Source organism: Eretmochelys imbricata, chromosome 24, assembly GCF_965152235.1.
Source record: "Eretmochelys imbricata isolate rEreImb1 chromosome 24, rEreImb1.hap1, whole genome shotgun sequence".
NCBI lineage: Eukaryota > Metazoa > Chordata > Testudines > Cheloniidae > Eretmochelys > Eretmochelys imbricata.
The window spans coordinates 4,171,817-4,188,447 of NC_135595.1; the positions used below are offsets into that span (position 1 = coordinate 4,171,817).

The 16,631-nt window shown below is 56.1% G+C and overlaps 1 protein-coding gene across 1 annotated transcript in view; it reads right to left on the reverse strand.

Moving 5' to 3' along the window:
• PEAR1 (platelet endothelial aggregation receptor 1) overlaps positions 1 to 16,631 on the reverse strand; it is a 56,503-nt gene that overhangs the window by 9,485 nt on the left and 30,387 nt on the right. Inside the window, exons 2-12 of the mRNA XM_077840970.1 lie at positions 12,950 to 13,045; positions 11,662 to 11,766; positions 10,979 to 11,079; positions 9,564 to 9,656; positions 7,418 to 7,664; positions 7,112 to 7,235; positions 6,464 to 6,600; positions 2,603 to 2,815; positions 1,923 to 2,097; positions 1,506 to 1,626; positions 665 to 828 (exon numbers count right to left, since the gene is read on the reverse strand). Of these exons, the coding sequence (XP_077697096.1) occupies positions 665 to 828; positions 1,506 to 1,626; positions 1,923 to 2,097; positions 2,603 to 2,815; positions 6,464 to 6,600; positions 7,112 to 7,235; positions 7,418 to 7,664; positions 9,564 to 9,656; positions 10,979 to 11,079; positions 11,662 to 11,766; positions 12,950 to 13,044 (1,575 nt within the window). The 5' untranslated portion in view covers position 13,045. The remainder of the gene's footprint in view (positions 1 to 664; positions 829 to 1,505; positions 1,627 to 1,922; positions 2,098 to 2,602; positions 2,816 to 6,463; positions 6,601 to 7,111; positions 7,236 to 7,417; positions 7,665 to 9,563; positions 9,657 to 10,978; positions 11,080 to 11,661; positions 11,767 to 12,949; positions 13,046 to 16,631) is intronic.

Here is a 16,631-nt window from a genome sequence, read left to right on the forward strand (position 1 = left end):
AGCGAGAGGGGGATGCAACCGGAGTCAGTGGCACTGGGATGGGATTGGGGTGGGTGATTTTAACCCAGAGCCCTTCCTGGTCCCATCCCACTGGTGCATGGGTCCAACCCCACCACAAGCCTCCCCGGTCTGACCTCCACCCCCGCCCTGCTGGTGCACACAATCTAACCTATTCCCACTCCGCCCCGCCGGTGCCCACGGTCTAACCCTGGCCTCCCCTGCTCCACAAAAAGCACATGGTCTAATCCCTAACCCCACTCCCAAACCAGCCCCCTCTCCATCGCCATTAAATCACCCAGCCCCTTTCCCAGGCTGGGCCAGCAAGTGACTTTCCCAATCAATTTGTTAGCCCATTGTTGCAATTATTTTGTCCAGTGGGACAATCACAGACAGCCGAGATCCCGGCTCACGTGCGGGCACCGAGTGGGCAGCGGGCACCGTTAGAAGCACCCGGCATCCCATCTCGCCAGCCGCTGGCTGGACCTTGCTCTGCATGGGGTGCATGGCAGCACCTGGGGGGTGGCCCAGGGCTTGATGCAAAGATCATGGAAATGGGCAGCAATGGACGTAGGATCAGGTCCTTCCATGTCTGCTGGGACGGCCATAAAGGGCGCAGAGGCTCCCTGGAGCGGGAAGCGGCTGGTCCAAGGGGGTGGGAACATACCGCGCACGGCTCCTGGCACCTGCTGCCATGCCAGCCAGCCCCGCAGGAGCACACCCCGCTGACGGGGCTGCAGGCAGCACCGTTGGCGCACCGGCAGGTCTCGTTGCACCCAAGACCCCAGGTGCCCCCGGGGCAGGGGCTGGAACAATCCCCTCCGTGCCAACCTGCAGAGGGGAGGAGAAGGGCGGAGAGGTTGGCAGGCGGATCGACGGGAACTTGGAATCGGAGCGCTTGGGAAATGCAGGCAGCTCAACGGGTGGAGAAGTAGGGCAGCATGGGGGCAATGCCGTGCCCAGTCAATAGCCCCTGTGGGGACTATATTGTCCCACAGCCAGATGTGTCCAGGTATTAGAGGAGAGCGAAGGAACCTGGAAGGAAGCTGCTCTCAGCCATGGCTCCAGCCTGAGGGTGTCTGGCACCACTCACATCTGGGCGCCCCACCTCGCGGCTGGGTGCCGTGGCTCCGGCGGGGTCTCCAGGCTGTGTGGACCACACCCGCTGGAAGAGGTCGCCCGTGGAAGGAGTGGCCTGGGTCGTCCCGCCAGACCCCGAGCCTGGCGGAGGGTTCGTGCCAGGAGTTAAGCCAGGGGAGAGGTAACCTGGGCTGGTTCCAGCCGGCCCCCGCCCACATCCAGAGCCAGGGAGCCGGGGCGGAGAGGGATATTCACAAGGCCTTTCCCGAGTGAACTTAAAAGGGCTCCCACAGCCCTTGCAGAGAACGGTCTCCCACCTCCCAGCCCTGTCTGGGGGCACAGCTAGAGCCCCCCGGGGGTGGGGGGAGGGGAGCCGGGGCCGTGCCTTCCGTCGTGAGCAATCCCAGGGGCTCCCGCCTGCACCCTACCTTCTTTGCAGACGCAGGTGCCATCAATGGGGGAGCAGGCAAAGGCGTTCTTGCAGGTGCAGTGCATGGAGCAGTTCACCCCGTAGGTGTCGGCAGGGCAGTAGCTGGAGCAATGCTCCCCCTGCAAACACAAGGAGACAATGAGGGGGTGGGGGGCAGCGTCCAAATCTCCCACCCAGAGGCGAGTAGCCGTAATATTTTGTGTTGCTTCAAAGACAACCGCCTAAGCATCACAAAGTTATCCCTGCTCTAATCACTAACCCCCCCCCAGGGTCAGGAATAGAACCCAGCAGGAGTCCTGACACCCAGTCCTCTGCTCTAACCACTAGACAACTCGCCCTCTCACAATCCCCATAATTACCAAGACATTAACCGCCTTGTTTCCCGGTGTCTCCGCAGTCTGGGCCCCTGACTCACCGTGTACCCTGGGGCACAGTGGCAGAGCCCCGTGGTGCCATCACACATCCCTCCGTTCAGACAGAGGCAGGGCTCCTGGCAGTTGGCCCCGTAGTATCCGTGGGGGCAGGTCTCGTTGCAGTGCAGGCCCGCCCAGCCCGGTTTGCAGGTGCATTCTCCGCTCATGGGGTGGCAGCTGGGCCCCGGGGGGAGAGAAACACGTGCCCATCAGAACGCCCCCGCGAAGCAGCTGGGGCGGGATTGTGCCAATCCTGCAGGGCTGGCCCTTTCCCTGAGAGCTGCATTGCCACTGTGTCAAGGGGTTGCGGGTGTCCCAAGCCGGACACCCCATGCGTGCGCCCACTCGGTGGCTCCTGGGTAGAGCACGCATGTTCTGAATCCGGGCCCTTTGCACCCCCAGAGCCTGGATCCCGGGGGTGATTCCCCTGCCCCGCTGCTCCTGCAGATGGGAATCCTGCATTCCAGCACTGGGGGGCATTGGCAGGATGGTGCCATGTTATTCCCCTTATGCCCCGCAGAGGGCAGCAAACCCACAGGACTGGAAATAGGGACCGTATTCCCCCTCCCCTGTACACTATTAACCCCTAAGGCGCTGGCATGTTCCAGGCGCCCGCATGCATGAGCGGCTGGAGCGAGGGCCCGCTCAGGTGGCTGCCGGCGGAGTCCCTCCCCGCCCCTACCTTTGGCTGTGCTGGGGGCTGCAGAGGCAGGGCAGGTGGCAGGCCAAGCCGTAGAGGCCGTCCAGACACTTGCGCTCCTCGCAGCGCGTCCCGAGGAAGCCGGCCTCACACAGGCAAGCCCCGTTGATATGGAAGCAGCGGCCCCCGTTGGCACAGTCGCATGGCTGGCCACAGTCCTGGCCGTATTTGCCGATGGGGCACTCCTCCCGGCACCTGTTCGGGAACGGGCGGGAGGGAGGGGGGAGAGAAGGACATGCCCCCATGGTCAGACCCAGGGCAAGTCCAACGCCAAGGAGAGGAGAGCCAGCCGGTGCTGGGGTGAGCAGACAGGGGTCGCTGTCCCTGTGCAGGCTGGTATCTCTCATCTGCTCAATCCAGGTGTCCCCTGTAGGCTGAGGCCGCCAAACTCATTCCATGCAAGACCCTGGGAAATGTTGAGGACCCTCCCACCAGCTGCTCAGCAGGGCGCTCCCAGCATGGGGCCTGCTGCACAAGGAAGCTATTCCCCTATCTGCCTCTTGGGGGCGCCTGGGGAGGACACCCTGAACAGCCTTTCAGGCGGCAGCTGGCCATCTTAGCCGGTTGTGTCTCATTGCTCAGCGGCTGGATTTAACCTACAGGGGCCATGTCTGCACCAGGGGTGGGTGCACCATGGTCGCTGCATCGGCACACACTCCTCGTGCGGGCCAGCTGCACCAGGGTAAACCCTGGCTCACATGTGGGCTGCGTGTCCACGCGAGGGGCTTGCGCTGGTGCAAAAATCCCCAGGCCCAAGACTGTGAATGAAACCTTCAGTGCAAGCCCAGAGCAGGGCAGGGATGGGGTTCTACCAGCCAGGCCTGGCTGTTTATTTAGGCAATAACAACACGACTGTCCTAAAGTGCCGCTCAGCGGAGGGGCTCAAAGCCTTTGCCAAAGGATCATCATTTTAAAAATGGGGAAACTGAGGCACAAGTGCTTTGCCCAGGGTCACACATTAAGTCTGTGGGAGAGTCCTGGCTCTGACCACTAGACCCCATTCCTTTCCTGAGCAGGGAATAGAACCCAGAAGTTCTGATTCCTAGTCCCCCTTGCTCTAATAGATCACATCCCCTCCCAGTACTAGGGAAAGAACCCAGGATCCTGGATTCCCACTCGCTTAATCTAACCTCTAGATCACAAGACTTCTTTCAGTTAAAACACCAACAAAACCCTTTCCTAGGGATCCATGTAGTGCTGGTCACTCCTGTTTGATTCTGGGTTTATTTTTCCTCTCCATTGTTTGGAACACCAGCTTAAAAGCTGGAAAAACCCCTTGTTTCCTTCTCCCTTCCATGTGGAAAACTCCGACTGATTTCCCTCCTCACCCTGGCCCAGCTGCTATTTACTTCCCTGCAGCACAGCTGTGGAGATCATCCCTCACCCCAGCATTGAACTGGCGCTCCCCCAGCTGGCAGGGCACCTCCTGTGCCGTAAGCCAGCCAAAAATCAGCACAGCCAGGCAGTCGACATATTTCTTGGAGTATTATATGCAGGCATTACGGTAACAGTGGCCATTCATGTGGTGCATTACATTATGAGCATTATGGTAGCAGTAAGCACTGTATATACACTTAGCAAAAGACAGTCCCTGTCCCAAACAGCTTCCTTCTCAATAGACAGGACAAAGGGTGGGAGGGGAAACCGAGGCACAGAGAGGGGTGAGGACATGCCAAAGTCACATGGCAGAGCTGGGGATAAAATCAGAAGCCTCATTCTCAGTAAGGCCCTTTATACCACACTGGCAGCGCAAAACAGCCTTAAAGCGGGGGAAATTTCAGTGACAAGCATTTTAAGGCCCCTTTACATGGGCAGAGCTGCATAAAGGGGCCCTGGCGTAACTGAGAAGGAGGGTCCAGGTCTCCTAAGTCCCAATCCAGTGCTCGATCCATCAGTCCACACTGCTTTTAGTGGACTGCAAAGTGCTAGGATTGCACGCACTCCAGCTTGTAACCCCGCCCCGTGCACACACGTTAACACAAGAGTGTGCGAGTCCAGGAGCCAGTGCGTGGGTGGGTTGACATGGAAGGGTGTGAGGGACAGGGCGTTGGCGCATGTGCGTGTTTGAAAGCCCCTGAGGGAGGCTGCGCGGGACAGGGACAGAGGGGAGTACGCATTCACAGCTATGAGGGAAGTGGATGTCAAGTGGCCGCAGTGAGGAGTCCGGGGCTCATCAGACAGGAGCAAAGTAGTGAGGGGCCCGCCCCACTCCAAGCTCACCTGTAATTCGGGCACCGAGCCTGTGTGAGGGTGAGGCCTTATCTACACTTAAAAACTTCGCTGCTTTAACTAGATCAGTACAGTTAACCAGGTACAACACTCCCAATATGGATGCAATTACATCAGCATGAAGGTGTTTATACTGATAAAGCTTACTCTGGTTTGGGAATTAAAATAAGCTATTCTAGGGTAAGGCATCTTTACACTGGTATAACTAAGTCCATAGTGGTAGCACTGTTTTGGCAAAAAACCCACAACCCACCTTGCTAATTGACTTCAGACTATGCAAAAGGGACCCCTGTGATCGTCCAGTCCAACACCCTGCGTAGCACAAGCCAGAGAACGGCCCTGAATGAACTCCTGTGTGAACTCCAGCCAATCTAGATTTAACAGCCGCCCGGGATGGAGAATCCCCGCACAGCCCTCTGTAAATTATACCAGTAAAAATGTGAAGAAGTGTAGCAGGTGTGCGCACAAGGGTTTGTCTACACAAAGAAATTCTGCAATAGCTCCCTGTGTGGACACTCTGTTCTGGAATAAGAGTGCCTTTTAAAATCGACCTAAAGCTGCTAAATTCAACCTAACCCCGTAGCGTAGACCAGGCCTGAGTTGGCTTGATCCACTTTGGAAACGGATTAAGTTCAGCTGGAAAAATCATTCTTACACCTGGTCTACACTTAAAAGTTAGGTCAACATAGCTATACCGCTCAGGGGTGTGCAAAATTCACCCCCCCCGACCGCTGTAGTTAAATTGACCTCACTCCGGGTGTAGACACACCTAGATCAATGGAAGACTCATCCGATGGCCCAGCCACCGCCGCTTGGAGAAGTGGACCGACTACAGGGATTGCTGCAGGAAGTGTCTACACTTGGGCGCTGAACAGCGCAGCTCTGTCGCTCTGCACCCTGAGTGGACACGTGGCCTCACTTCGAGGCGGTCGAAAATTTTGCGTCTAAGCAGCTTTGTCAGAAAACCCCCCTTTGACAAAACCCATTGCTTTCACCAAATCGTGTCAATGTCAACAACATTTTGGAAAACAAACTGGAAAAATTATTTTGAAAACGCTGAAGTGTCCCATTTTGATATTTCTGGGACGGAAAGTTTTGATTTTTCATATTGGAATGACCTTTCCTTTCCAAAGGTGCTTTATTTGATATGAATTATTTTATGCACAAAATAAAAAAATGGTCAAAACGTTTGTGTTGAATTTCGTTTCGCAAAAAAAAGTCGAAATGTTGGCTTCTTATCCCAGTTTCAGGTGCTTTTTTGTTACAACCTTGACGTGTTTTTACAGGATGAAAAATCAGTTTGCCAAGCAGCTGTACTCTTAATCCAGAATAAAAGTGTCCACACAGGGAATTACTCCAGAATAGCTACAGATAACACTTTAAATTCCTGCCCTAACTTAATCCAGATTAACTCCCCTGTGTAGACAAACCCGGAAAACATGTGTGATTCACAGAGGGGCGGCTTGTGACTGAGGTTTCTAGCTAGGCTTCACCGACTGAGGAATCTCCCTCTAAGCCATGCCAGTTGCTAGCCCCCGACAGGGACGTGGTTCTTTCCATGGCACGGCCCCCACCCCACCGCTGCAGGGAGTCGCTCTGCCAGACCCCACTCACCGCTCTCCGGTGTAGCCCAGCGCGCACTGGCAACGCCCGGTGACTGGGTCGCACAGCCCGTTGTTGTGGCATTGGCACCCCCCCAGGCAGCCTGAGCCGTACCACCCTTGGGGGCACGGGACGGAGCAGATGGCGCCCTGCAGACAACGGAACAGCAGCGTCAGGGAAATGCCCTCTCTGGGAAAGCCAGGGGACGGGGTGGGATGCTCGCACCATGGAGCCTGATCTCCCCCGTCCCCTGCAAATTGAAGGGATGGTCCCTGCTCAGTGCCCCCCAGACCACCCCACGCCTGAATGCGGCCACAGGTCAGCAGCGCGTGTGGGAGCGGGAAAGGCTCACAGCCCATTTCTCGCCCTGCTGGGGGCATCTCACAGCCCCGAGGAGCTGAATGGAGAACGAGGCTCACGCCGCCCGGGCCGGATCATCCGGAGACCCCACGGCAACATGACTTTGCCAGAGGCAGCTCCACCTCACGCCGATGCACAGAGCCAGCTCAAGGCCCACTCCAGGCCAGCCGGGTCCCATGGGTGTGAGGGCCGGGGCACAGGTGGGGCAGGACCCCTCTGCCCCCGGTTTGTCCCAGCCTGATCCTTTGCTCTCCAGAGGCCGGATGGGCCTGGGTTTGAATCCCCCCCCCAAATACGTACCATCCATCCTGGAGGACAGACACAGCGGGTGGTGTTTGGGGGGTGGCAGATGCCCCCGTTCTGGCAGGGGCAGTGAGCCGGGCAACGCAGCCCGTCCGAGCCATTGAGGCACAGGAGCTCGCAGCTGGAAGGACAGGGAGAAAGGGGTGAGGGAGACGGACCCAGAGTCTTCTCTCTCTCGCCAGAGGCTAAAGAAATCCCACCCTGTGGCTGGGTCGGAACCGGCGCCCCCCAGAGAGGAAAGGCCCCCTGATCCCATTCCCACCCTCCCACTGCCGAGGCCAGCCAACCATTCCCCGCACTCACTAGGCGCCTGTGAATCCTGGCTGGCACAGACATGCCCCGGTCTCTCGATGGCACTTGGCCCCGTTCTTGCAGGGGCAATCCAGCTGGCAGCCCTCCCCGTAGGTGCGTGGGTCGCAGGGGACTTTGCATACGGGATCCTTGTACCCGGGCGAGCAGACACAGGCTCCAGTGAGGGGGTCACAAGCTCCCCCATCGCCGCACTGGCAAGGGTTCTCGCAGCGGGGCCCCCAGGACCGGGCATCACACACTGGAAGAAGGAAGGGACTGTTGTAGCATTGACAACCCCTTTGCCCTTCTGCAGACAATCTCTAAGCACATCCTAGACCCTGGTGAATGAAGCCCTGCAATAGCCCTGGGAAGAAGGGTCAGAGTTTCAGCCCCATTTTACAGGGAGGGAAACTGAGGCACAGAGCTGGGACATGCCATCCCAAGAGCCAGAAATAGAGCTCAGGAGTCCTGGCTTCCTGTCGCCTGCTCTAAGCACTCTACCCACCCCCCCATCAGAGCTGGGAATAGAACCCAGGAGTCCCAATTCCCAGGCCCTGCTATTCTAACCACTAGCCTCCCCTCCCAGAGCTGGGAACAGAATCCAGGCGTCCTGACTCCCAGTCCTGCCCACTTTCACCCATTAGACCCTGCTGCTTTCCATTAAACATATTGCTCAGTTAATGAGGGCTTAATCGTTATTGCGTCTTTCAAACCATTTCCTAGTTATTTTGTCCGGAAGCTGCCACATGGAAAAATTTGCTTGATTGTTTTAAGTGGTGGCATTATTCAGCAGGAGACAAAGGGCGGTCACTCGGGTTAAGGGGAGGGAATTTAACCAGGGATGGTTTACTCTGAATTCGGGGAAATCTTCCTAAGGAAGACAGATCAGAACAGTCTTGCCAAGGGGTGGGGTGAGAACCCCATGCTTCAGATTTCAAGATTATCCGCCACCAAGTCTAACTGGACAAGCCCTTGGGATCATTTCAGACCCCTGGAGATTTTGGGGGGCACCCAACACAAGACCCCTTAAAGCTACCTGACCGCCAGAGGGCACGGGGCCCTTTCCCCAGATCCAGCCGCTTTTAAAGGCATTACAAGTTGAGTCTCCCCCCCACACACACACACAAAAAAGCTAGGTGCTTTCTAAACTCTTGGGCATCAGCTGTTAGCAAAAGGCCCCCGGTCCTGCGCCCCCTCCAATTCCCCCTGATGCAGGGGCTCGGGGGCTGCTGTTTGGGAAGAGTGGCATGAATAGCTGGAAAGAAAGCAAGCCATGGCAGACAGAGAAAGGGATGCAGCGACTCAGTGGGGGTTTTGCCCACAGCTGGATGCCCCTCGCTGAGGGTACCCTGAGCAACCCCCTCCCCTCCCATCTGGGCCATGGGCTAGGGCCCACTCCCAAGCATTCCCTATGCAGCCAGTGACCCCCAGCTCCCGGGAGCCGCCCCCGGTGCATGGGAACCCATTGCCTCGGGCCCCTGGGCCCTGGGGAAGGACAGGGCGGCTCAGCAGCCGGAGTCTGGGTTTAATTTGACTGCAGGTGGAGGGGGGAGCGGAGGCCCCACACGCCCTGGGCCCAGACCAGGATGCCAAGGGGCTGAGGAGGGGCCAGGGCTGGCCAGGCGGGATCCTGCCTTAGCACGAATACCTACAGTGCCTGGCTCACGCCAGCACGTGGCATGCTGATGGCTGGCCTTCCCCCTCATGTGTATGCCCTAAATCCTAGCCCACCCAGCACCTCCCCCCTCAAAACCCCCTGGTCCCCTCTCCCTCCCTCCGTACCCTTTCCCCCTTCAGCCTCTCCCCCATAACCCCTCCTCGCTTATTCCATAACACCCCAATTCCTCACCCCATACCCACCCCCCACCACTCTGCCCCTCTCCCTCACACCATAGCTCTCCTCTGCCACTTTCCGCATTGTCAGTCCAAAGCCAGGGCCCACCCCCAGAACCCCACATTGACTAGCGGTCACCCCAGCGCCTGCTGCCTCCGGCCGGCCAGCTCACACTCCCTAATGGTGTCTGCAAGTGACAACTCCCCCACCCTCAAATCACCGGCCAGGCTCCTGGGGGCAGAGCCACCCCCTTCGGCCATAAGGCAATGGCTCCGGTGCGCCAAACCCAGACCGCCGTGGAGGGCCCGGGCCTGTAGTACTCACCGCTGGAGCAGTCTGTGCCCCTCCATCCCTGTTCGCACTGGCACTGGTCGGGAGCCACGCACCTCCCATGGACGCACTCCTTGGTACAACTGGCTGCAGGGAGGGCACCAGGCAGAAGGATTCAGTTGGGCTGCTCCAAGATCTTGTTTTAACAATGTCTAACCTGGCATTTCACCCCCAAATGCTACAGACTGGTATCACCCAGCAATGAAATGCAGCCACCTCTGGGGTGGAATATGGCAGCTGAAAAACAGCACTCAGCAACGTTGCCCAGAGATCACACAGGTAACGCAGCCCCTTGCAGGGTGCTCGGCAATACTGCACAGCTATTGCTCCCCCGGCACTGAGATGCAACCCCCCTGGGTGGGAGACAACCCGGAAGCTGTTTAATAGCCACTCAGCACCAGGGATCACTCACCCGAGTCTCCCTAATCCCTGACCTGGAGCAGGGGACCACACCAGTGAGTTGAATCACAGCGCAACCCACTGCAGGAAAGTGTGGGCGCCCCCTCTAGTGACCAGTCCATAGAGGAGCCTTCCACTGCTTCCTCCCAGAGTCAATCACCCCCCCACCCCCGGCTTGGCGGAAGGGATGTAAAGATGATGAAACACAGCAGCAACTTATGGTCTGGTCTGAGTCTGCTGGGGTGAGGGGGTGGGATGAGGGGGGCCGTCTGCGGGGATCAAGGGAAAGTTGCCAGAGGACAGGCAGCCTGGCCTCAATCAGCCCCAGAGCATGCTGGCTTCCCAGCACGGAGCCAGCTGAAAGTGGCCAAGAAGGGTCCCATGGTAGCCAGGTGGTCTGGAGCCATGTGTCTGCAAGAGAGCTGGCAACTAAGCCTGCACATGAAGGGCTAGAAACCCCCAGCGGCCTGGAGAGAAATCTGAGAGGGCCGGAAGGATGGGGGAGGATCAAAGAGTGCAAGACAGGACAAACAGCAACGAGCTGTAAAGAATGTGCGTCCCCTCTGGGGTGGGTTCTGGCAGAGGCCACGCTCGCTGGATGAGCCGGGGGCTTCTGAGTCTCTTGAATCCATTACAAAGGTGTGATTTCTCAGAGCACAGAGGAGCTGGGATGTGTTTCAGGACACACAGTGGGGAACGAGGGGGCTATGAGAACTGGGCTAAGCAGATAAAAAAAATGAACCATGACCCCCATTTCAGAGATGGGGAAACTGAGGCACAGAGCTGGAGGGCAGGGAACGTCACCCAGGATCACACAGCAAATCAGTCACAGAGCTGGAAATAGAACCCAGGAGCCCTGCGCCCTGGTCTGACTACAGGCCACCAGGCAGAATAACCCCACCAGACCCCTTCGATTTCTGCAGAAACATCGTCTCGCACTGGACTGAGGGACGCAAATGCCACACATTCCGCCCCTGGGGCCCATTAGTGACTGTCAGGGACAGACTTACGGACACAAACATCTGCGCTCTCGTAGTAGCCCTGGCAACAGCGGTACCTCTTCCGGTAGTCAATTTTCACTGCCTGCCGGTACGCTGTCTTGTACGCAATCCTGTGCAACACAGAATAAAAAGCAGAGTGACCCCGCACATGCAGAACATTTATAGAGAACAAACCACACCTGGGGAACTCACCGCCCCAGGAGTGTGCTAGGGCTCATCCAGAGAGCTTACTGCGGTGAGGTCATGTCAGGGTTACTGCCACGTGCTATATATGACACTGACTGATATGGACAGAGTTTGGGTTACCCAGCTACCAGGATAGAATAGGGGTTCATTGGTATCCAATACTGGTGATAACCTTTGGAACTCACTGCCACATGTTCCTAACCAGCAGAGCTAACAGCAACAAGATAATATTGGAGTTAACCTGCTTCAGACTGGTTCCAGGTGAGCTCACCGAAATCAGAACAGACTAACCTTAACCTCTGGAACTCACTGCTGCTTGTTAGAAGCAGGGTCAAAACAGTGGAGCTCACTGCTGCTTGTTAGGAATGGGGTCAGCTTGTGGGACCCTGCTGTTGGGGGGCTGTGCTGGGGTAAGCCTGTGGGGATTCCCAGAGAACTCTTGGGGACAGCGAGTGATGGCTCAGAGGACGTTTGCCACGTCCCCTAGGCAGAGGGGCACTCCTTACTTGTGCTGGGTGCACGGCTTGAGGAAACTCCAGGTTCCATCGCACGAGTCCTTGGAGGCCTGAGCATAGGGGTGAGCGTAGGACTCCTTCGTCGCCGTGGTGAAGCTGCCAGGGGAAAAACAGAGCCACTTCGGTGGCAGCCCAAGGACGGCCAAGGGAAATGGCTGATTCAACTCTCCCCATTGTGGCAGGGCCGTGGCTCAGTGACAGGGGCTCTGCACCTCCCATGCAGGACACCTGGGGTCCAGTCCCTCTCCCAGCATCCTCATGGCAGCAGCCGGTGCCTTTGGAGTGGAGGCACAAGGTACCTGCCCTCTTCCTGGGGACAGACTGGAATGAAGCAAGGTCTGCCAACTCCTGGTGCTTTTCATCAAGCCCCAGCTCCCGGAGTCATGAGATTAAATAAAAATGAAAGCTGTGTTTCCCCCATATTTATTTTTTTTTAAGGCTATTTCTAGCCATCATGGTTGTGGAGCAAAGCTCGAAATTGTGACCCCTAAAGGCTGAGACACCAGGAGACAAATTATTATTTTAAAAAATCTCATGATATTTACACCACTCATGATTTGGGGGGGGGGTCCCTGACTAATGATTGGGGGTTGGCAACCAGCACCTCGAGAAGCACGAAGGGATCATTACAGCCTGGAGCTTCTCAGGCCCTGGCAAAAGGCTATTTTCCAAGTAGATGCAGAGACAGCCTCAGGTTAATAACCACAGCTCTGGAACTGACAGTGTAAATGCTGGTCAGGCCAACCCTGCCGTGTTCCGGATATTACCATGCATTGTCGCTACAGAGTTCTTTACAGACACGGACCCAGCCCTGAACAGGGTCCGGTGGCCAGACACCCTCACAGCTAACCAAAGCTGACGGGATCACAAGCAAAAGGGGTTAACATGTTAACTGGTTCCTTGTACTCCCTATCTGACTGTCTCTGTCTCATGTCTTCTATTACGCTCCTTGGGAGAGGGACAGTCTTTTTGTTCTGTGTCTATACAGCACCTAGCACTGGGGGGAGGGGGAGTCCCGATCCCCAACTGGGGCTCCCAAGTGCGACCACAATACAAATAATACATAAGAAGAAGAAAAAGGGCGAGAGAAAGAGATAGAGATGAAAAGAAAAGTGTGAGCAAGGTAAAGCAACAGAGAAAGCAAGCGAGGAAGAAAGGCTCCATTGCAAGGATCAGCGATGAACCCCCACCAAGAGGTCTTGGGGGGCAGAGCGGAAGGCCCAGAACCACACACCCATTTCACCCCGGGGCTCCCCGCCCTGGCTCCCCCACTTCTTACCTTTCCCAATAGCTGCAAACATTGGGGTCGCTGGGGTTGAGAGGAGTCGCCAGGTGCATCTGCAGCCCCAGCAGAAGGACCGCGTGCAGCTTCATCCTGGTGGGAGGAGAGAGAAACAAAGAGGAGTTGACAGCGAGGAAGGAAGGATGCACAAGGCTGGCCGGTGCTGCGGCCAGCGCGGATCAAGCTGTAGCATGGATGGGGTCAGTCGGCCACACGGCCCGACTCCTACAGCTTTGCTGTTTACAAGCAGGTGAAGGTTGTTGCCGCAGCCAGCATCTCGTAGCTGCTAACCATCAAGAGGGTCACAGAGGTGGCTGTCCACGCTATGGGATTTGCAGTGAGGCCAAAGCACAAAGCTCTGCTCCTTGAGCTAAAGGACAAACTTTGTTAGCTGGTAGCAGTAGTAGGTTGTTATCCACTCTGTGTTAGCCCTGCAGATGTTGCCAGAAGCTTTGGGAATCATGCAAGGTTGCTCTGCACCCCTGGAAAGGGGGCACATCTTGTTTTATTCAGGCCTGAAACCGAGCCAGAGAAGGACCCAAACCAAAGCTGCCGGTCCAAACAGAACAAGCTGTAACCACATCCACCTGGACAGCCTGGCCGATAGCAAGGATCGAACTCAGAGCTAAGGCGCCAAAAGCACAAGCTCCTACCACTTGGGTTAAAGGGGTAAATCCCCCCATGGTGAGTCAGTAGCAGGCCATTGAAGTTAATGGGGCTGGCCACTAGTTAGAACCTCTTTAACTACAAGATCAATTGGATTGCGCATATTGACATGCGATGCCACCCATCCCCTCCTCCAGCTTTGAGGAGTTCAGATCTGGATGTGACCTTTGTGGTCAGCCCGTGTCTGTGCTGAGGGTAAAAATCAAATCCGAGCGTCGCCGAATATTTAACCGACCTGCACGCATGGTCCCCATCACACCAGACCCTCCAGAGTACGTACTGACCCCTTCCTCCTTGCTGCAATGGGATGTTGGACACCTACCAACCTTGACACATCTGCCCTAAGTGACTGGTCCAAGATCTCACCCAGGGAATCCATGGCTGATCCGGAAACAGATCCCAGAACCTCAGCCCCGCTGCAGTCCCCTGCTCATTGGGCCATCCTTGTTCCAATGCATTGCGTTCACACCAGGTAGGTTCTCACAATCCTCGCATCCCCTGGTCTTTAAGCCCCATCCTTCCATTCTAGCCAGACTGACAATCCCCAAACCGGGAGGGGAAAGCCGCCGGGGCCGATGAAAGTACAAGGCCAAGCCCATCTCCCCAGTATGACCGGCGTTTTTCTTAGCTGGCTTTTCGTGTGCGACGCCAGCCCCTTCCCCGCCAGGCAGCTGGGAGCTCGGAGCAGGAAGCGCGGTGTGAAAACAGGAAGCAGGTTGTGTCGAGGATGCTTCCCTCCCGCCCCGGCTGATGGCACCTCCACATGGGCAGACAGCAAAGTGCCGCGTCAGCCCGAGACTTTTAAGAACACCACGTCCTGGCTGGAAAGAAAGCAGGCCTGCTCGGTCCGTGCCGTCGGGCCTGAGCTCGCTGTTACATCCCACCCCGCTCAGTCAGACGCCGCTCGTTGCCTCTTGTCTTAGGGTCTGTCTACATGGCAGCTGCAGGTGCACTTGGGCAGACGTGCGTGCGCTTGCTCTGTCCGCACTAGCTTATGAAACTCAGCCCTGTGGGCTTGGCAGTGCGGGCTGGCCACCCAAGTATGTGCCTCGGGTCTCGGGTGGGTCTATTTTTAGCAAGCGAGCTCAATCAAAGCTAGCAGGCGTACAGCTACCTGAGCTGAAATTACTGCTCAAGCTGCTCTATAGATACCACCTGGTATGTAGACGCCAAACTCTTTGGGGCAGGAGCTGTTTCATTCTATGCACGTGCAGCAGCCAGGGGTAGCGGAGTCCTGGTTAAAGCTGGGCAAGTCCTGGAGCTTTTGGCTCACTGGCTAGTCCAAACAAGTTTTTTAAAAATTTGTTTCAGGCGGAGCCGAAATTGGTTTAACATTTTCAGCGAATCAAGAAGCCAGGGGGAAAATAAAATTCACTTTGGGTCACACAAAAAGTTTTGGATCGGGGGTGGGGGAGGTCGCAGTGTTAGTCTGGATTTGTGAAAGCGGCGACGATTCTGCGGCCCCTTATAGACTCACAGACGAACTGGAGCGTGAGCTTTCATGAGTGAATACCCACTTCGTTGGACGAAAGCTCACGCTCCAATACGTCTGAGAGTCTATAAGGGGCCCCAGGACTCGTCGCCGCTTTCACAAAAAGTTTTGTTACGATTCGGAGCATTTTCTCCTGGTTTTTTCCCTTCATTTTTTAAAAAATAAAATGAAAGACATTTGCTGAATGACAAGCTGCTTTGAACCGAAAAAACCCCAGAATGTTGCCTTGCACAAATATTCAGAACGAAAGGTTTGGATTTTTCCAGAACGGCTCTTCTTTTCCCTGACGAAACGATTTGGTGAAACAGACGCGAAGTCACAGAATGTTTTGGCGTCGACAAATCTGAGCTTTTCGCGGGAAAAGAGGTCGCAGTTGGAACATTTTGCCTCGCTCTGCTCCTGATTTCTGACGGAAACGTCAAGCGCGATTGCAGAACCGCTCCCATCTCCCAGCACAGGAGGGTAAGACACGCAGCTCAGCTGGACAGTCTGCGTTTTGGCCTCATTCCCCTCACACAATTATGAGGCTACCTCACAGCTGTGCTGGGCCTTGATTTGTTATATACGCCGGTGCATCAGGCTGGACTTGGCACAGTGGCAGGTCACACGAAGCCTGGTAGGAGCTGGGCGCAGAACATTCAAAGCACCGGCTCTGCAGCGAAGCAGAGACCCCGCGGGGCATGTGGTGATCTGTGGAGTCAGGACTCCTGGGTTCTATTCCTGGCTCCGTCACCCCAGCAAGTCACGTCCCTCCTCTGTGCCTCAGTTTCCCCCACCTGCACAATGGTGGTAATGCTTGGCTAGCCAAGCAGTCCCGGTGGAGGGTGACACGCTGCGGAAATCCAGCTCCAGGCTTTGGGGCAGTGGGGTCAGGGGGAGAGTTGGGGGCTGGGCTGAGACTCCCAGGTTCAAAGGCAAGGGAAAATGAGTTTGCTGCAGTGGGACAGACAGACTCATGGGGTTCCAAGAGAGCAAAAGAATCATGCATTATAATATATATAATCTTAGAATAATCATCAGCCCTGTTCACACTAGGAGTTCAATGGGGTTTGTAAACCTTAACCAATTGAGCCACACTAGATGTCATTATCCATATTTTTACAAGTGATCCGGTGATGCGGGAGAACCCAGACGTTTGGTCTCCCAGTGCCTTCCTTCCACCACCAGGACGGCTGCCTCTCCCTAGCAAGGCTGTCTCGGATTGCGTAAGGCAGGGCGATGCTCCTGCATAGGCTGAGATATTCTTTGGCCGGCTGGAGGGCGAGAGACTAGAATAAATCACATAAGCTTTCTAAAAAGAAAAAAAAAAGAAAGAAAGCTGGAGTGGGGGCGGGCTCCCAAATCCCCTGATGAGCGTTTGGCTGGCCGCACAAACACCACACAATTCCGGGCCCATCCGGAGCCCCCAGGGGCAGGCCCGCCCCTGGCTGGAATCTATAATTAGAAAATGATTTGCTTAGATTTTAAATCAAGAAGCCATCTGGCTCCGACAGGCTGAGCTCAGATTTTAAGTCGCAAGGT